Raw genomic sequence first — 19,973 nt, 5'->3', positions numbered from 1 at the left:
CGCCACAACCTCTGAGACAGGCCGCTTCCGGAACAGCCTGTGCCCCTGTGCACGCCAACCGCTGTGGACTGCTCACAGCAGGCACTCGTAAGATGTGTGCCCAGGGGACTTCTCTGGTGGTCCAGTGGCTGAGACTCCGCACTCCCAATGTAGGGGGCCCAGGTTTGATCCCTGGTCGGGGAACGAGATCCCACATGCCACAACTAAGAGTTCGCATGCCACAACTGAAAGATCCCACATGCCGCAAAGAAGAGTTAAATAAATATATATATAAATAGATAGATAAATAAATATATATATAAATAAATACACACACACACACACACACACACACACACGTGTGTGTGTGTGCCCAGGCCAGGGCTAAGGAAGGCAGAGGTGGGAATTGCAGATTGCAGGCCCTGCCCCCTGTGGGGTCTGTTGAAAGAAAGGATCTCCAGAGACATTAGTGTGTGTAGAACACAGCGTAGAGTGCCACGAAGAGTGCCTGTCCTCTGGGTCCCTGCTGTGCAGGCTGGGAGGGACTAGAGACTGGGGGAAGACTGGTCCTCAGCCTGCCAGGAGCATGGGACTTGGCATCTGAGCCCGGTCCCTTGCACTTTTGCCAGGGGGCTGCTTGTCCCGTAACCCAATCTGCCGTGGAGCCCTTCTGATCTATGACCTCCACCTAGAACATGACCATGGAACCTGAGAAGAATCCCCATGCAAACGTTTCTCTACTACCTGGAGAACGCCAGAAACCCCAGCCCTTGGGCTACAACAGCTTCCCAGCTCCAATCCCCAAGAATCCCTAACCTTCTAGTGTGAATTAGTGAGGCAGCAGCCTGGTATAAACTTCAGTGAACTCTGAAATCAGGAACTGGGGACTTAGAGAGGTTGAGTAATTTGTTCAAGATAACCCATCTACCTGACCGAGCAGGATGCAAGCCCAGGACTATCTGTCAGGCTCAGAGATCAGACTCTTAACTATTGCTCTAACACTTTCTAGAATGTGACACTGGCAAATTAACTAACTGCTCAGTAAATACCAGTTCAGTACTGCTGTTTCACTGCCTTGTTGCCCCATGGAAGAAAAATGTACCTGCCTTGGTTTGACTGAGTTCAAACTAATCCCTAATGGGACAGGCAAGAAGTAGCAAAGAATGAGAACTTGACTTACAACAGAGCCTGGAAAAGAGACAACATAGAAGGGACAAGGAGGGGGCAACAGAGAGGGTGAGATAGCTGTGCAATTCCCACCACAAAACCATCCACTTGTAGGACCCAGGGGGCCCAAGAGTATTCTCAGTGGATGTCTGAATCCTTCCAAGTCCACCACTCAATGCTCCTCTGGCCTTGGCTTGCACACCTCTTGGGATGGAAGCCTCACTACCTTTTGAGGCCGATTCGTCCGTCTTCCTGACTGGAAGGAATATCTTCCTTGAATGGAACTGAAACCTGTGCCCTGCTCTGCCCTTGTGAGTTTTTCCCAATAACTGGAAGAGGTCTGCAAGCCAGGAAAGGGTTAAAGTGATTTTCTTTTTTTTAACATGGACAGAGGAGCAAAGATGGTTAGCAATGGGGAGGGGTAGCCGAGGGTCCAGAAACTGTACCGGAGAGATGAGATAACCCTGCTTGTTGCCAGGATGCCCTAGCAAAGCATTATGTGAACCCTGTGGTAAGGGTGGCCCACGCCACAGTCTGAGGCCCAGTCAATGTCATAGTTACGGGCAGTGGCTTCGGACATCCAGTGGCGCCCGTTGAGATTGGACTGATAGCAGGATCTGAAACACCAGGCACCACGGACAGTCACCCCGCAGTTGCTCTCGCTTGTATCATTGTTGGTGTCATAGGTGGTAAAGGGCTTCCTGCCGTGGAAGCTCAGGGAGTCCCCTGGCAGGAAGGGGATGAGAGGCACCTAGGTGCCAGCACCATGCCTGGCACCCTTGGAGAGATGATCTCACAGGAGCCTCAGAGCAATGGTGAGGTGGATGTTTTCAGCCCCCATGAGAAAACAGCAGTGCCAAGGAGCCAGGGTGTTTGCCCAAGGCTACACAGGGGCACTGGGACTTGAGCTCAGGACTGTGGCTCCAAAGCCACTGGCTCCTCCCCCTACCTTTTCCCCTCCCAGAATCCTCAGCTTCCCTCTTGCTCCTTTGTCTCCTCCCAGCTCCCATCTGCAGCCTGAGCAACTGTGCCAGGGAGAGCTGGGAGGGATTTCTCAGATGCCTGGGCAGGAAAGGGGGCTCTCCTGAGGCACCTCCTCATTACCACTTCCCTCTTTCAGATTTCTCCTTAACAGTTGGTGTTTCTTTGAAAAAAGCCTTCTCTGGTTCCTCTTCCAAAGCATATAATGCTGGGGACTTCCCTGGTGGTCCAGTGGTTAAGACTCCACACTACCAATGGAGGGGGCCCGGGTTCGATTTCTGGTCAGGGAACTAGATCCCACATGCATGCCGCAACTAAAGATCCCGCACGCGGCAATGAAGATCCCACATGCCGCAACTAAGAACTGGCAGAGTCTAAATAAATAAATGAATGAATAAGTATTAAAAAAAAAAAAGGCAGATAATGCTAACACTCAACAGAGCCTCAGAGTCTCCCACACCCTCCCTCCCTGCCTCCTTACCCATTTTACAGGGGAGGAAACTGAGGCTCTGACCCAGAAGGGACTTGCCCAAGGTCACATAGTTAGTAAATGACAGAGCTGGACTTTTAAACTCAGGATTGTTTGCCTCCAGAGCCCAGCTTCTTCACTCCTACGCCACCCTGTCTCACGACTGCCATTTTTCAGATGAAGAAACTGAGGCCCACAGAGGGGAAGGAGTTGTCGTGGGTCATTCATGGAGGCCGTGGCAGCCCTGGGAAAGAACCCAGCCTCCCTCACCTTCTTTGCCTACTCCAGGGCCCCACTGTAGGCTCGCTCACCTGCAGTGCCCTCTGAGAACCTGCCCAGCACTAGCTGGGTAGTGACCTGCCTCCCCAAAGAGGCCCCACAGTGAGCAAAGGTGCGGTTGCCTTTAAAGTCCTCCACCTCCACCCGCAGCTCCCAGGTACCTGGGGGACAGGGAGGCAGAGATGGAGGAATCCTCAGATCCCAGATGGGAAGTCAGAATGCCAGGGAAATGCCCCTCCAGCTCCCTGGACCCTACTGAGAACCTACTCTGGAGAGTAAGCTGGGGCAAATTCTCATTATCCAGCCAGAATTCGGACTCCTGGCTCCCAAGACCTGCTTTGTAGGAGGACCAAGAGCAGAAGAAATCCACAGAACCATCCTGTCACCGCTGGAATAGCTAGGGAGGCAGAGAAGGCTAGCACGGCAGCCATTACTCCAGGCTGAGCATGGGATGGGGAGAAGCAGGGGGCAGAGGCAGCTGAGAATGGATGCACTGTGGGGGGTAGGTGGACAGGCACCCCCTCTTTGGATTGGGGGCTTGTTGATAAAGTGTGAGTCCAAGTGAGCCTTGCCTGTGAATATGCTGATGAGCTCTACACGCACTTATTACCTTTTACTGACTCTCAACTTCACACTGCAGCCTCGAAAGCCCTGGGGGAAATGAAATGAGAGAAACATCGTCCCTGTCCTCGGGAGACGGTCAGTCCAGTTGGGGGTCAGATTCAAAATAACCTGTTTTAATTTACTATCATAAGAACCAAGATATTAGAGCAGAGAAGTCACCTCCAGAGGCCCACCCAGCCTTACCCTGATGCTCCCTCCCAACCCCACTTTCCTCTTCAAGCCAAGCAGACCCCAGGCCCTGCAGAGTTTCTCTCCTAAATGTCTTTCCCTCTAAGAGCCTCTACTTCCATTGTTGCCACTGCCCACCCTCTTCTCCTGCCCCGACCCCTGCAGTTGTCCTAACCTGTGTCCCTACCTGCAGTCTGGTCCCCACTCAATGCATCTGCCAGTGTGTAGCCTGAGTCTTCTTTCTAAAACATGTCTGACCTGGTCCCTCCTCTGCTTAAAACTCTTCCATGGCTCCCCACTGCCCTCCACACTCCTCAGTGGGTCACTCAGTGCCCTCTGTGAACTGGTCTTTTCGGGGGCCCTCAGTCCATTCTTGACCCACAGCAGTAGACCTCAGCCAACCACTCCACCTGCTCTCAGCTGATTCTTACAGTCCCCCACACCCTCTTGTACCCTCCTGCCTCCTTACATTTGTCTTTCCCCCTACCTGGAATGCCCTTCTGCACCTCATCTATCTCGAGAACTTCTACACAGCCTTCAAGGCCCTTTCAAATGGCATCTCCTCTGTGAAGCCTTCTCAGACTTCATTCCTTAGTGAGTTATGCTTAAGGGATGCCTTGGCTCTGGTGGGCTCTGGCTCCCCCTAGGGGCCAAGGGGAAGAAGTGCCCACTGGGCCTGACTTCTGAGTCCCTTCTCTCCCGGACACTCGCTCACCAGCCAGCCCCCCGTTTGTGATGTCCACGTCACAAAAGACTGGGAAGGCTCGGCCCTCGGGTAGGCACAGATGGTACCAGCTGCTCAAGGTGGCACCCCGGCTCAGCAGCTCCTGGCAGCTCCTGGGGCCTGGGGAAGGGGAGATGGACTGAGGGGGGCCCCCAAGTTATTCCCCACCCCCCACCCCCCTCACAGGCAATGGAACAGGCCAAGTGTGGGACCCAGGAGCCCTCTGGATTCCTTTGGACCCCTGAAGAGGGGTTCCAAGGTGTGCTGGGTGACACCTGGGGTCCACAAACACCCCAGCACCAACTGACTCCAAGTGCCTGGCTCCTGTGAAGGCGGCCTCACTCTCCTGGCCCCGGAGCAGGTTCGCTGAATCTCCTGCCCCAGGGAAAGATGAGTGTTGGCTCTTGAGGTCTGAGTACCTCCAAGGGAATGCCCATTAACCACCAGAGGGGAGGGTGCCCAGGCCCTTCTAATTCTCCCCACTCCTCCCAGCCTTCCACCCCCTCTGCAGGAGAGAAATCATAGCCAATTCCTGAACGGCAGCCAAGCAGAGGCAGGGACAGAGCAAAGAAAGACGAGGAGACCTCTGGCCACACATACTCACCAGGCTCACCCTTGGGGCCCATCTTGCCTGGTGGTCCAAGTTGCCCTGAAATCCCAAGGCAGAGATGCATTACATCCCACCCCATGTCAGGGGCCAAAAAGCAACGAGGGATTTGGAGCCAGAAATCAAATCCCAGCTGCAGCCTTTCCTGGCTCTGTGAATGTGGGCAAACTGCTTATCCTCTCTGAGCCTCACTTTCCCCCTAGCAAAATGGGGATGGTACCACCTGCCTCACAGGATCAATCTTCGGATGCTGGGCATCCGGCCTGGAGCCTGGCACGCAGTAGGTTCCTTGCCCTTTTGTCATGGGCTCTCAGCACAGACTGTAACTGCTGCACCCCGTCCTCCCCAGCTTGCCCCAGGTCCCTGCCTGCTCCACGGCATCTCTCACCTTGAGGACCTGGCACTCCCTTCTCCCCAGGACTTCCTGGGGCTCCAGGACAACTGGGCAGGAGGACAACTTTGCTGGCTTCCAGTTCCCTGGGTTCTGCAGGGAGACATGGGGCTGGGTGGGCACAGGATGGGCATGGGGGGAGTGGGCATTTCTCTCCCAGACCCCTCTGCACTTCTGTTTTCACCCCCCAGATTCTGTCAGGACACTGGCCTCAGGAGCTGGCAAGGTTTTTCACCATTTGCATCTATTTGCATATGTTTTTGTGCAGAGCCCAGATTATCAAACTCCCACACTGCTCCTTGAGGCTAGTGAGCCTGGCTGGGAGAAGGATACCTAGGGAGGGAATGAGGGCAGATGGGTACGGGGGGCGCCCTAGGCCTCTACCTGGGCAGCTGGGGCATCCTGGCTTCTCAGGTGGGCTCCCCAAACAAGAGGAGCAAAAGGGAGAGTGGGGTCCAGAGTGGGCCCACCTTGCTGGAGCCCCTGAGGGAGGGTGCCAGTTTATAAGGGGCCAGGCTGGTGAGAGGACATGAAACAAGACTTCCTCCTGTTGTCCCTCCCCAGGGACACCCCACCCAGGCTGGAACCAGCAGAAGGTGGGGGCATTTCCTTCCTCAGCCCTGGAGAGAATGGGCATAATCCCTGCCTGCTCCAGCCAGGATGGAGTCCAACTTCTGCTCCTGGCCTCTAGGGCTCTGCAGCCATCTCTTCAGACTTCGGGATTCACATAGGGTTTTTCTACCTTTGAACTTTAGCTAAGTCTTTGCCTTCCATCCGGAAGCCTCCTCCTCTTCTCCCCCTGTGAAGCTCCGACCATCCATGAAGGTCCAGCCCTAATGCCATCTCCACTAGGAATCCTTCTCTGATCCTTGTCACCGGTGTCAGGAATGACCGCTGCTACCGTCTGTTGGGCACCTACTGCACCCCACGAGTCATGCTGGGTGCGGTACGTTACCTCCCATCGTTACACAGCCCCCCTCATGGTCGTTATTACTGGCCCTGGGTTATAGGCTGGTACATAGCAGGTGCTCAGTTAATGTTGGTTAAAGGAATGAATAAAAATGGAGAAACGGGCCCAGAGACAGGACATGATTTGTGTTCTCTCTGGCACTTATATGCCATAGATTTTGCCCAAGCCCATGTTCCCCCCCCCTTAGCAAGGTGACTTCATGCCCACCCTCAGGTCCACTGAGAAGCCCCTGGCAGTGCCTAGAAAACAGCTGCTAATATAGGCCATCGAATGGGCAGACCGTGCAGGGCAGGCATGGAGGCTGGGAGGCCAGTGAAGAGGCAGCAGCCTTGGTCCAGATGTGAGTGGTGAGGTCTGAGCTGGAGAGGGACCTCCGGTGATAGGGGAGGGGAGGAGAGGAAAGGCTCATTCATTCATTCACTCATTCATTCCTTCATCAAACCCCCCCTGAGGGCCTCCTTTTTCCAGGCCCAGTGCTTGTGGGGTTGGGGGAGGCTGAGGTTCAAGAGGGTGTAGGGAAGGTAGAGGCCAAGTTTGCCAGACAAGATGGATCCATGAGATGGACGCTGAGACTCTGCAATTCCAATTCTAGGAATCTGTCCTCCCTACTCTCTCCCACAGGTGTGCCAAGATCTGCAGACAAGCCCCTTTACCGTGATGCTGTTTATGATAAAGTGGAAATGACCCAGCTGCACATTGAGAGCATGCAGGCAGATAAATCATCACCATCTGTACAAGTCACAGGGCAAATGTGATCTATAATGAAAGGGGCAACATTGCAGAACAATAGGGAAAGCACCCTCCCACTCTGTATCTTAAAAACGCTAAATGTGTGTTGTGAATTCACAGAAAAAGGTCTGACATATCCTGTTAAGCATACTTATTTCTGGGGAGTGGGACCAGGGGGAGAGGGATTCTCCCTCTTTATATAAACTTCTGTGTAGTCCTCTTGTTCCTTACAGGCATTTACTTTTTTTGGGGGGGGGGCACACGGCTTATGGGATCCTAGTTCCCCAAACAGGGATCAAACCCGTGCCCTCTGCAGCGGAAGTGTGCAGCCCTAACCACTGGACCGCCAGGGAATTCCCGGCATTTACTAATTTTGAAAAAGAAAACATTCAATAGAGGAATTTCCTTAACTGGGTGTAAAGCCAGAAAGATATAGGGGCATTTCCTCCCTTGGCCTGGGAGGAATGGGCATTATCCCAGCCAGGATTAAGTGCTGGGTGGAGAAGCCAAGGGAGGGTGACCCAGGCAGGAGAAACTGCGTGTGCAGGGGCTTGAAGAAGAGAGAGCAAGGCAGGCTGGGTAACACAGATGCAAGGAGCTGGAGGGGAGGCTAAAGGGGAGGCTGATGTCTGAAAGGAGGCGGGTATTGATGGAAGTGAGCATGGAGGGGAGGGACACGGAGGTGGACTGTGTTTGGCATTGTCCATGGTGGTGCGATGTCTAGGCAGGTGAGCCCTCTATGAGGCCAAGGAGTAGCTGGAACTCCCTGTGGAGCCCAGGGGCCCTAAAGCCCTTCCAGCTGCAGCCAGAGACCCTGCATGGAGACTAGGCCTGGGGCAAGAAGAGGTGCAGGTGGCTGACCACAGGCTGCCCAGCTGGAAGGGTGGATGGATGTCCTGGAATGAAGCGGATGGAGCACATGCACCTGCTCTGAAACTTCCCCATATCCCACAGAGATGGAACCGCTGTTACCCAACTTTACAGACGAGGAAACTGAGGCCAAGAGCTGTTCAATTAACTTGTTCCCATTCACACAGAGCAGTCAGGCTCCACAGGCTGAACTTTCACCCATGACTCTATTGCCTCTCAGCTTCCTAGGACAGTCATGGGACTAAATCAAATACTGATGTTAGACTCTCAGCCACATGCCTGGTTTCCAGCAAGTACCCCATTGATAGGAGATGTTAATTAGTCAGGGAAGACTTCTGGGCCCAGGGATGGGGGGTAAAGAGGGGGAGGTGGGCACGGCTGGAGCTTTCCAGAAGGGCCTGCTCAAGGAAGGCCAGAAGTACCCTGTGGAGGGTCCCGGGGGCACCTCCACCTTGGCACTGGGGCAGAGACCCAACTTTAGAAGGCAAAAGAGCCTGGAGATGCCTCTGCAGAGGAGTTCTGAAGTTCTGCTCATTCTAGAGTCAGAAAAACCTGGATTCAAATCCCAGCCCTGCCCCATTCCACTCTGTGCGATCTTAAGCAGGTGTGCTTACCTTTCTGTGTCTCTGTACCCTTATCTATAAAGTGGTGGAGGAGGGGATTAAACACATGTAAGAAATAAAAATATTTTTTGTTTTGGCTGTGCCATGCAGCTTGTGGGATCTTAGTTCCCCAACCAGGGATTGAACCCGGCCCCAGAAGTAAAAGCGCTGAGTCCTAACCACTGGACCACCAGGCGAATTCCCGCAAATAAAAATATTTTAAAAGATGACAGTATCAGTTCAAGTCAGAATTTCCATTAAGGAGAGGACAGTGGCCATACCCCCACCCTATCCAATCCACACACAGCCCAAGACATGGGACATAAAACACATTGCTGGAAAGAGCTCCTTTATTTGGGGGCAGTGTCCAGGCCAGGTTGATGGGAGGAGGCAGGCTCCAGACCTAGTACCAGGCAGGGGGCCCCACAGGGATGATGGATGAGACAGAAGGTGGTTGAAGGATGCTCTCATCCGCAGGTACCAGGCCCAGACAGGAGGGGATGTCAGGTATTGGGCACCGAGCCTGCTCGGTGCCCACAGGGGCCAGAATTTAGTGACCACAGTTTCTCCCACCCCTAGTGCCCACAAGCGGGTCAAGAGGGCAGCCTCTTCATCCTTTTTCCCCTGAGTGTGGAATCCAGGCCTGAAGGGGGTCAGATTCTGCAGAGGCCAGACAGAGAGGGCACTCAGGGCAGTGGCCCCACCTCAGCCAGGCCAAGGACACCCACCCTCAGAGAGCAGGCGGTGGTCAAAAGAGCAAACACTTTAATGGAGGCTGCAGCGATCCGCCCCACAGCACACATGGGGCCACAGCACACGGGGGCCTCAGAGCAGCTCCCCTTCTCAGAGGAAAACCAAACCGCACACAGGGCCCAGGCTCCTGCCCGTGGCCACAGAGCTGCAGGCCGAAGGCTGCCTGTGCTGTCACCTACTGGTTCTCCTCCCTGCTGGCAGCATGAGGGGACAAAGACAGGTGGGCTCAGTTGGGCTCGCAGACGCCGGGCCCAGGCTGAGTCCTGCCCCAGCCAACACCCAGCAGAGAGAACCCCACAGCTGGAGGAGGGAGAAGGGGTGTGGCTCACATGGGGGAGGTTGGGAGGGACTCATCGCCCCTAAGGCTGCCCCATGGGGAAGACAACGCATCAGCGCTAACAGGGACCTGAGGGGCAAGAGAGGGGGGCGGGTGGGCAGCGAGCTGGGACTCGGCGGGCTAGGTACTCACAGTGTCTGGTAGGTGCTGTCCTTGGCCTTGAGGAAGCGCAAGACAAAGAAGGCCACTGTCTGCAGGCTCAGCACCAGCACGGCGCCACCAATGAAGCTGGCCCCATCAAAGCCAGGGCCGTGGGCCTCAGGGACCGAAGGGCTCTCTGCAGGGTGGAGGTCACAGCAGGCCGCTGTGGGCCAGGAGCCTAGCCCCACCCCAATACCCGGCACAGGTCATCTGGAGGCCCCAGTCCTCACTATGGGAGCCTTGAGCGGCAGGCTGAGAAGTTCAACCCAGACCCCGTGGGCGGTTGGCCAGTGCCTGACTGGGGAGACAGGGCCTTGGCTCGGCCCTGGCTCTGCTGCTGAGCTGCTCGGGGGCTTGATGCCTCTTACACCCTCTCTGAGCCTCCTGACGGCAGGGACCAGATGGTGACTGAGCTCCCCGCCAGCCTCCCTCTTCCACAGGGGCCCAGCAGGGTGAGGACGGACCCAGAACTTGGACATCCACACCCGCTTCAGCTCAGAGTCGCTCTCAGCCTTGGGTCTTGGGGTTTGAAGCCCAGATACAGATGCTGTGGTCTCCTTTCAGGACTCCTAAGTCCCGAGACCCTGGAGTCACCCAATGCCAGAGCCCTTACTTAGGGAGGGAAGGAGCAGAGGAAGAAGTGGAGGCCCACACCCTACCAAGTAGATAAATGAAGACTTGATGATGTACGTCAGAGGGAGAAGCCAGGCTCTGAGTGCCAGGCCTGTCCAAAGTCACCCCACAGTTAGGGCATAGCCAGACTCACACAGCATCCCCTGACCCTTTCCCCTGCCCCCGCCTTGTGGCCCACGGTTGCCAGGACGTCTGGGTGGCTCCCAGCTGTGCCACGTTAGCCATCAACTCCCACCAGGGATTCAATTTCAGGCCCTGGGCCAGGTGCCCAGAGCAGGGCAGGGCAGGGATGGTGGTGGAAGATCATTCTGGGGCAGTGAAAGGGGCCCAGTTGGGAGCTGGGTCCACCTCCCAGAGGGAGTAGCTTGTGGAAGGGGGGTCTGAGAATATGAAGGGCAAAGGGTAGTCCCAGCTGCAGCTCAGGGAGCCCCAGAGAAGGGTACTGGGGAAAGAGGAGCAGAAGAGGGAAGAAATAAGCTGTACAACACTGATCTGGGGCTCAAGCCGGAGGGAGCTGAGCCATCAATAATTCAGCCCCTAAGATCACGTTTCTGGCTTTAATTAACCAAGAGCCTCTTCAGCCATCCTTGCCAAGCCTGCTGACCTCCAGGCCCTGAGGGGCAGTGGGAACCAAGGGGTGGGGTTCTTGCCTCTGTTCTGCCAGGAACCTGCTGTGTGACCCTCTCTGGGCCTGGGCGTTGCAGCAGGTAGTCACTGAGGACACCTTGGCAACCTGAGCCATACACCCTCAGCACCAAGTAGGTCCGGAGGGGGTCATCCTGAGTTCTCTGGTGTTGGGAGAAGGGATGGGAACCATCATTTCTTGATCACCTTCTATGCATCAGAAATTGAACTAGGTGCTATACATCTTCTCATAAAATCCTCACAGTAACTTTGTGAAGTATTATCCAACTCACTTTACAGATGTGGAAACAGGCTCAGAGGGAGAAATCACAGGGCTGAGGTCACAGATCTCGTCAGTGCCTGAGCCCAGCTCTGTCTTTCCCTGCACCTCTAGACCTCCCATTCCCCCAGATAGTACCTACCTGTTGTGATGGTCTTCGGTTCATAAGTGGGATGGTGGTGCACAGCTGAAGAGACAGGGAATCCATAATAATCCAGATCCCCACCCCCAATTCCCATCAAGACCCCAACCCAGGCCCACCCAACACACTTTCAAGCCTTAGTTCACACAGTTCCTTCCACCAGATGTGCCCTCTTTCCACTCTACATTTAAGTGTCATCTCTGATGCCACCTCCTCCAGGAAGCCCTCCCCCCATTCCCTTCTGAACTTCCAAAGTCCTCACTATGGTTTAAAATAGAATAGCTAGCTCCCCCATCCTCTCTACATGCTTGTCCTAGATCCTCTGGCTGCACCAATTTACAGAGGAGGAAACAGGCCAGAGAGGGGAAGGGACTTCGCAGTGAGCTAAAGGCAGAACTGAAACTGGACCCCGGTGTTCGTGGGCATAGTCTACTCTCTGGGAGAGGCCAGTTCCATATTGGAGGCAGGCTCTGACTGGGGACACCTCAGCCCCTTCCCTCCAACTTGACTTAGGCCAGCAGGAGCCCCCTTACCTGGACATGACTCTGAGCGGTTGTAGACAGAGCAACCTTCCTTGACCACCTCAGCTTGGGCCACACAGTGTCCTGGTGGGAGAAGGTTCAGGGAAGAGGTTTGGGGGTGGGGCCAAGGCCTTGGTGTTCATAACTGGGGGCACTAAACTTGGGGAGGGCCTGACTCCATACCTGGCTCCTCCGGCTGACACTGCTCCCACACACAGCCAGTGAGGTTGTGTGCTCTGTTCCCCTCCACACAATGCTCACAGAGCTTCAGCTGTTTGCAGGCCCCTCGGACAGCTGGCCAGATGTTCATGCGGAGAAGGGCTCCCCGCCCAAACCCTCGAGCTCCTTTACCTGGGAGTGGCATGGGTGCAGCACTTTGAACCCAAGATACAGCCCCCCTTCCCCACTTCGGTGGATCTCACCCCTCTGCACACATACACTCACCTGGATCCCCCAAGCCCCCCTGCCCGTCTGCAGTTTCCACAAACACATGGTTACACACACCAAGAACCTCCCTGACATTCACACAGAGCACCCTCCCTTTGCATACATCGGGAGCTAACCCCCCATACACCTAGGGCCGCTTCACTTCCATACACCTGAAGCTCCCTCACACCTGGCGCCTATATGTACACACAGGAATCCACACACAGCTGGAGTCCCCTTCTACCCACCCCAGGAGCCCCGCACACATGTGGAAAACTCCCCTCCCGCCCCCCAACCCCCGACTGCTCCTGGCAGGCGGCTGGGTGAAGGGTGAAGGGCACGCGTTACCAGCTACAACAAGCTGGGCACACAGGAGGAGGCAGCAGCAGCCGCCACAGAGCGCAGCCCGTAAGGCGCGGGGTCCCGGCGCGGCCATGGCGCGGAGGCGGAGCCTGGGGGTCGGGGTCTGCGGAGTGCTGGTGTGGCGCGTCCCTTCCAGACTCGGCTCCGCCGGGGTGTAGGGAGCGAGACCCGGGCAACCTGGGCGAGGCCAGGTGGGCGTGGCTCTGGCAGGGAGGGGGCTAGTGACGCCACCAGGTGGGGCGGGGTTTTGTGGTCTGAGGCGGGGTCAGGTAGGGCGTGGGTAGTGGGCGCGGCCTGGTGGGGGCGGGGTTCGGGGATCTGAGGCGGGGCTCCTGCAAAAGGAGGCGGAGTCCAGGACCGGTAGCCGGCCAGGTCGCTGGATTCCCCCACCCTCAGTTTCACGAAAACTCTGCTGCATTATTATCCCTACTTCACAGGTGAGGAAACTGAGGCTCAGAAAAAGTGAGTGACTAGTCGGAGGTCACAGAGTTAGTGGCAAAATCTGGATTTGAAGCAAAGTCACTTTCCTGACTTCCGGGCTTGCGTCAAGGGCGTCCTCCAACCAGGCCCCAGGACCGCGAGGATCAGCCTCCAGGCTCTGGCAGCCCACCTCGCTTCACCCGTTGCACCCTCCTCTCTTCTGCCCCTCAACACACCGCGTCTACCTCTGACCCACCACATCCCCTCTGGCCAAGTCGGCGGTCTCATTGTTACTGGGACAAGTGGGCCTTTCCACAGCCTTCCTCTCTGCCTCTTCTGGTTCTTCTCTCTCTGCAGCCACTTCTCAGGTTCCTTAGAATACACCTCCTCTTCCTCTTCCCCCCATCCTCCATTCTCCCCTTTCCCCACCCCTCCCCTCTCCTTCTTCCCCTTCTCTACTCCTCCTTTTCCTCCTTCCCCCTCTTCATCTCCGGTGGCCCAGTTCAGTCCTGAGCTCTATTTCTCCTGTCCTGGGGTCATCTCATCCATTACTCTGCCATCAGTTCCCAACTGAAAGCCAACGAGTCCCATATCTCCATCTCCAGCCCAGTGCTCGCTCCCCAGCTGCCACACCTGTAACTAACAATACATAGTTAACAACTATTAACGACTTACTACTAGCAGAATGTACATTCTACTAAGCAGTTTTACTTGCAGCTTCTCTTCTGATGTCCTCAACTGCCCTCTAAGCATGGGTTTTGTTATCTCCAGTTTGCAGGCCTCTAGTAAAATCACTTGCTCAGGGGCACACAGGAGGGGGGGCCAGGATGTGGACCCAGAATCCAGTGAGGTCAGAGGCTACTCTCCCCTCTGCTATGCCTCCTGAGGGTCCATCTGCTTCCTGGGCACCTCTACCTGAGTGTGCCTCAGGCCCCTGAAACTGCCCGGTCTCTCTTCCCCACTCAGGGAGGCCCCTTCATTCCCCCCGGCACCTGATTGGAAACCATGGTCTCATCCTCACCCCCTCCCTCTGTCTCAGCCCCCAGACTTTAGTCCTGCAGATTCTGCCTCTACATCTCTCCTGTGTCCTGCTCCCTCATCTTCCCTTTGCTGGCCTCACACTGCCTCTCAGCCTCCAGGACCCTCCCAGCTCAGCCCTCACAGTGCAGGGCTGTCCTGAAAACATGGATTCAACCATGAAACAATTTTCAATTCAGCTTGGCCTTCACAGCCCTGTGATTCATGGCTCTAGAAGTCTTTAGAAGTCTTGTGCTCACCCCAACATCTTCTTACCCTCTGAGAAAATAGAACAGCCTTTCCCCCAACACACACCCTCTTTTGTACCTCCTTGCCTTTATCCTATAGCTGTTCTCTCTCCTGGAGGGTCCTCCTCCTCTCCTGACTACATGTGTCTGGCAAACTAATCCTTCAGGACAATGCAAAATGGGCACCGTCTGCAGGAAGCCCTCTGTGACTGTCGTGGAGCAAGGCTGAGCTGCTGTGGCACTTGTCCCAGGTGGTAGATCCAAATCCGTCTGCTTTCCCGCACCCAAGCCCTTATCCCCTCACCATCTCTTGCCTTGGTGACTGCAGTGGCCTCCTGGTAGGGCTTCAGCTTCTGCTCCCCACCTCCAGTCTGTTCTCCACTCAGCAGCCAGAGCAATCCTTTGAAAATGTAAGTCAAATCGTACCATTCCCATGTTTAAGCCACCAATGGCTCACTGCTCTCCAATACTAGCATGATCTTCCCCCTGCCTACCTCTCTGAGCTCAACTCCTACTCTCCCCATGGCTCCTTTGGCTCCAGACACACTAGCCTCCTCTCTGTTCCTCAAACACATCAACTCTTTTCCTCCTAAGACTTGGTACCTGCTGTGCCCTCTCCTTGAAACTCTTCTATCCTCTCTTCAACTGACTTGCTCCATGACTTCCCTACTTAAAACAGGTCTCCTGGTTATTCTACATCATCATGCCTCCTTTTTTTCCTTCAGAACACGTATCAACTGTATAATTAATTACTCATTTGTTTCTTAGGCTATAAGTGAGTTCCAGGAAGGCAGGGACCATGTTTATCTTCATCTGTAGTTAACTCCCTGCACACATAAAAGCTAAGCAGGTGGTTACCAAATAACCATACTGTACCATCTTGTGACTGTGTACATGTTTGCCTGTCTCACTGGTCTGTGAGACCCTCAAGGGATCCCTACTTAGTATCATATTAAGTTTTTATTTGTAGATTGTCCATCTCCCCATCAGAATGGAAGCTCCATGAAGAAGGCAGAGATTTTTGTTCATTGCTGTATCCTCTGTGCCTAGAATGGTGCCTGGCAAATAGTATATGCTCAATAAATATTTATTGAATGTTCAAAATGCAGGGATATGGCCACATCATCTTTCTGTCTGCAGCACCCTCTCAAACCCAAGCGCAGGGGAACTGTCAGTGAATATTGGCTGAATGGATGAGTCAGTGCTAAGAATGTGTGCGCTGATGATGCCCAGATTCTTGGGGCTTGGACAAGGGGCTTGTGTAGACAGTATCTGTGTCTCTCTCACACACACCTCCCTCCAGAGCCTAGGCCCATAGGATTCTGCAGATTGGTGGAGAAGAGGTAAGAAGTCTTACCTGGAGGTGAGCCCTCACAGCCATCTGGTGGTCACCTGGGGAACTGCAAGTACTATCAGCCCTAGTTCAACTTCACTCCCAGCCCCTTCTGAGGAGATGGTGACATCTAGGCTAGAATGAAGACACACTGGATTTGGTTGCAGATGGAATGGCTTCAGATCCCAGCTCTGCCATTTACTGTGCAATTTGGGGCAAGTCCCTGGCTTCTCTAGGCTTCACCTGTGAAATGGGGATTCAGGACTCTTGTAAGTACTGGGCTCTCATCTGGCACCTGGTAGGTGGGAAGGACTGGAGGGGGGTGTCAGTGATGGGAAGGAATCAAGGAGGCAGGGCAGAGGGCATGAGTAGGAGAGAAGAGGAAGGGCTGCCCCTTCCTCTAGACAGCAGATCTTTGGGGAAAGGAGACCTGGTTGGCAGCGATGGCCTCAATTGTCCTGTTGACACGGGGCAGTTTTGGAGCATGAGGGAGAGTATTCACATGAAAATCCACAGCCCCACTTGAGTCTCTTAGGTCTCCGGCGTTTCTCATGGTTAGAAATATCAGTGCACTCTTTTCCTCCCCGGCTGGCTGAGGATCGTCTCCATCATGAATGACACCGTACCTCTCCGGATCAGGAAGTTCTGGCCAACCAACTACTTCAGTGGAAACATGGTCATTGATGTGCTTCACCCTGGAAGGGCAACAGTGTCCAAGACAGACATTTGGGGAAAAGTAGCCAAAATCTACAAGACCACACGAGACGTCATCTTTATACTTGGAGTCAGAACCCATTTTGGTGGTGACAAGACAACTGGCTTGGGCATGATTTACGATTCCTTGGGTTATGCAAGGAAAAGTAAACCAACACAACCCTGCAAGACATGGACTGCCTGAGAAGAAAAAGAACTCAAGGAAGCAGCGTATGAAATGCGAGAACAGAATTAGGGAGGTCGGGGGACCACAAGGACCAGTGTTGCTGCTGGCAAAAGGAAGAAGTAAAGATTCTGCAGGGACTTTATCTGTGGTGATATTGCCTATTTTTCATGAGAGGATTAATAAACTGTGAAAACACAGAAAAGACCACTGCTGCTCAGAATAGAAGATAGTCTCTCATATACCCTTTCTTTCTTTCTCCCTTCCTTCCTTCCTTCCTTCCTTCCTTCCTCTCTGTCTCTCTCTTCCTCTCTTTCTTTCTTTCTTTCTTCCATGTGCTTGCAGCATCTTTGTTCCCCGACCAGGAATGGAACCCGTGCCCCCTGCAGTGGGAGCACAGAGTCCTAACCACTGGACGGCCAGGAAATTACCTCTCATACACCCTTTCATGCCAACCTCCCAACAGCCTTCACCCTTCTCTGAGACCAACTGGACAGTTGTTGGGACCCGGCCCTGACTGGGGAGAAAGTGAATACCTGGGTTCTGGGGCGCTAATGTCCCTGTATTCTCTCTGATGCCCCCACCTTCCTTGACACCGTGCGTATTACTACTGTCTCTCTGTTCTCCTTCTCTTTCTCTAGATGCTGCTTTTTGTTTAATCACCCAGTCAGCAAGTATTTATTGAACACTTACTCCATGCCAGGCATTGTTCTCCAGCACAGAACAGAACGAAGTCTGTTCAGTCCTGGCGGGGCTGACATGTGCTTTTTTAGCAAAGAATAAACTTAGAATTTCAGGAGTGCTAAGTGCTCTGAAGAATAACAAATCGAGGAAAGAGAGCAGGGAGTGATGGGGAGGGGGGGTAATCTAGGGTAGAGGCCAGGAAAGCCTGCTCCTGAAGAAGTGACTTGGGTTCCGTGCCCGGAATGAAGTGAAGGGGTTCCAGGCAGAGGGAACAGCCAGTGCAAAGGCCCAGGAGCAGCAATATTCTCAGCCACAGTCTGTGCTCTCAGTGGCAGGGCTCCCTGAGGCTCCTCCACAATCTCTGCTCCCTCCCCTGGGTGATGTCATCTACCCCTTGAACCTGCACACCTAGGCCTCCCAGGTGTCCTCCTCCTGCCAGATGTATTGGCAGCCAACACAGCCAGTGTTGCTAATGTGCCAGGCCCCTCCCAACAATCCCAGGAAGAAGATACTAGCATTACCTCTATCTTACAGATGAGTCAATCTGGGCACAAAGAGCCTAAGACACTCACCCAAAGTCACGCAGCTAGAAAATGGAGGAACTGGGATTTGAAACCAGTCTACACTCCTGACCACACCACCTGCTAAACACCCCAAAGTCACCATGTCCAGCCTGAAGTGCGTTATCTTCCCCAGCCCTGACCCTATCCTCTCCCCATGTACCTGCCACCGCCTGTCACCTCCTTCTCCCTGCCCTACACTGACTGTGGGAGCTGCAGTGTTTCTGTGTTTCAGGGAGAAGTTGGTGGGGCCTGCGATCTGGGCCGCCGCGGTTTCCTCAAGCCCTAACCTGGTCCCTGCCCCCCAACCCCATCCCACAGGCCTGGTTGATTCCAGTGAGGATCAAAGCTAGAGACAGAGGGAGGAGGAGCAGCCAGTTCTCCTCCCCCAGAACTGGCCATACCTGTCACATCAGGAGAAGTCAGCTGAGAGAGGTTCCCTGGGGACAGGCAGGGTTGGGGAAGAGGGAGCTCCTTCTCCATGCCCTACCCTGCCAGGGTGTCTAAGATGGGAGGTCGAGAGGGGCCTGCCCTGGGGACTGAGCTGTTAGGTTTCCTGCTTCCAAGTTCCTCCCGGCTCCCCCACTCCTGCTGCTCTGGGGAAGTGCCCCTTACCACCACCCCGCTGGCTTTCCAGATCCTTGAATAAATAATTTAGGTTTTGAAATCTTGCCAGGCCCACTCCTCCCATGCTGTGAGGGCGCTATTGGGCTGACACGACTGACGTCACCCAGCTCCTTATGCCAGCCCCAGCATCACGAGGACCTGCCCTGGCAGCAACTTACCTGCCTGGTCACTGTCAGTCCAGACCCTCTACCCTGTCCTACTCACCCTGGGGTCCACTCACCACAGTCACCTGGTATCTTCATTCCAGGACCCTACAACCCTCATCACAGCCTTGTCACTTCAGCACTTGTGACAGGGTCACGGTGACCTGAAGTCCTATCACCTGGACACTCCATCTTCCCTTTCCTTTGCCACTGCCTTTTGCCACCCTGCAATCCCTGAACCCCATCATGCCACAGAATCACCCTGACACTGCTATGGTTGCCCTGGGGGCTTCCCTCTCTACCTCAGCGTCCCACTGCCACCACCCCCCAAGATCCTGTCACCATGATCATACCGTCACTGCCACCCACCTCCCTGTTCCCTCATGCTCCTGTCACCATCACCTCAGGGCCGTTTCGTCTTGGCAACCCCTGCCATCCTCACCGGGGACGCCCATTCAGCCCCATCACTCGGTTTCCGTCACCTGAATTCCATCAGCCTTTGCCACCCGAGAGTCCCATCACCCCACAGTCTATCCGCGTTCCCTTTCCGCTCCCCCTACACATCCCCCTCAACCTCCCGTGGACTTCCAGGCTCTCGCACCAGCGCCCCCGAAACCCCCGGCCCCTAGAGGGCGCCGCGTCAAGGACAGCGCGGGCCGACTCAGGAGGGGGCGGGGCCGCAGCCACGGTCGCTTTTTATGAATGGGGGAGCGGGCGGCACGAGGCCTCATTACTATGCCGAGCGGCGCGCGCTGCGCCCCAGCGCGGCTCACCCATTGGCCAGGCGGGCCGCTGACGTCACCAAACCGGTGGCCGGGGGCGGGGCGGGGTGACTCACGTCGCTTCTCCCGTGGCCGTGGGGGCTTCTCGGGGTCCGCATACACCCTGCGCAGCCTGGACCCGAGCGGAGCCTCCCCGGGGCCCGGCCGCGCCCGGTCCCGAGAGGTGAGTAGCGGGCCCCGCCGCGGACACCAGGCGTCCGGGAGGGCAGTCAGGATTCTGGGGCGCTGGGCAAGCGATAAGGCTCGCAGCGGCTGACTGGGGTCGGAGGTCGAGACCAGGAACCCTGAGTCTGGGCTAGCAGGAGGGGAGCCAGTGCCTGAGTGCTGAGAGCCGTCAGCTGGGTAGCCCGGCGCGGGGTGAGCCCTCCTGCAGGGACCCGAGGCCCTGAAGGGACTGATGGTCATCTGAGTTTGGTCCGGCAGGAGGCGTCTGGGGCAAGGACCCAGGCGTCCGAGCAGGAGGAGGTGTCTGGCTTAGGAATCCAGACCTCCGGGCAGGAGG

At 55.2% G+C, this 19,973-nt stretch overlaps 2 protein-coding genes across 5 annotated transcripts; both read right to left on the bottom strand.

Annotated features, from left to right (window-relative positions):
* Positions 1-36: 36 nt before the first annotated feature.
* On the bottom strand, positions 37-5,790 carry FCN3 (ficolin 3). Its single transcript, XM_089915233.1, is given in 9 exon segments — positions 37-1,872; positions 2,908-3,036; positions 3,143-3,272; positions 3,799-3,808; positions 4,391-4,511; positions 4,734-4,766; positions 4,996-5,040; positions 5,387-5,583; positions 5,774-5,790. Coding segments are annotated over 9 exon segments (924 nt in total). The 3' UTR covers positions 37-1,630.
* Positions 5,791-6,590: 800 nt separating this feature from the next.
* CD164L2 (CD164 molecule like 2) lies at positions 6,591-13,012 on the bottom strand. Of its 4 annotated transcripts, none has more exons than XM_022552066.3 (6): positions 12,766-13,002; positions 12,175-12,342; positions 12,004-12,075; positions 11,471-11,515; positions 9,783-9,927; positions 6,591-9,220 (listed from the first exon to the last, which is right to left on the bottom strand). In XM_022552066.3, the coding sequence occupies exons 1-6, from the start codon at positions 12,851-12,853 to the stop codon at positions 9,214-9,216; spliced, it is 525 nt and encodes a 174-aa protein (XP_022407774.1). In that variant the 5' UTR covers positions 12,854-13,002; the 3' UTR covers positions 6,591-9,213. The 4 variants fall into 4 exon arrangements, with proteins under 4 accessions (XP_022407774.1, XP_089754461.1, XP_022407773.1 ...); XM_089898335.1 differs by lacking the exon at positions 6,591-9,220 and adding an exon at positions 9,263-9,507 and having other exon boundaries at positions 12,766-13,012; XM_022552065.3 differs by lacking the exon at positions 6,591-9,220 and adding an exon at positions 9,263-9,504 and having other exon boundaries at positions 12,766-13,007.
* Positions 13,013-19,973: the final 6,961 nt, after the last annotated feature.

The sequence above is a fragment of the Delphinapterus leucas genome, chromosome 1 (genome assembly GCF_059928025.1).
Source record: "Delphinapterus leucas isolate spDelLeu-1000000601 "Yukka" chromosome 1, BTC_Dleu_Yukka2, whole genome shotgun sequence".
Classification (NCBI taxonomy): domain Eukaryota; kingdom Metazoa; phylum Chordata; class Mammalia; order Artiodactyla; family Monodontidae; genus Delphinapterus; species Delphinapterus leucas.
This window is presented reverse-complemented; position numbering and strand designations above follow the sequence as displayed.

Excerpts from the sequence above, each read along its gene's own strand:
- CD164L2 (XM_089898335.1), bottom strand. The coding sequence starts at position 12,853 with ATGGCCGCGCCGGGACCCCGCGCCTTACGGGCTGCGCTCTGTGGCGGC. Across the intron at positions 12,343-12,765 it reads TGCCCAGCTTGTTGTAGCTG|GTAAAGGAGCTCGAGGGTTT; the intron begins GTAACGCGTGCC and ends TGCCACTCCCAG. Across the intron at positions 12,076-12,174 it reads GTGTCAGCCGGAGGAGCCAG|GACACTGTGTGGCCCAAGCT; the intron begins GTATGGAGTCAG and ends TTCTCCCACCAG.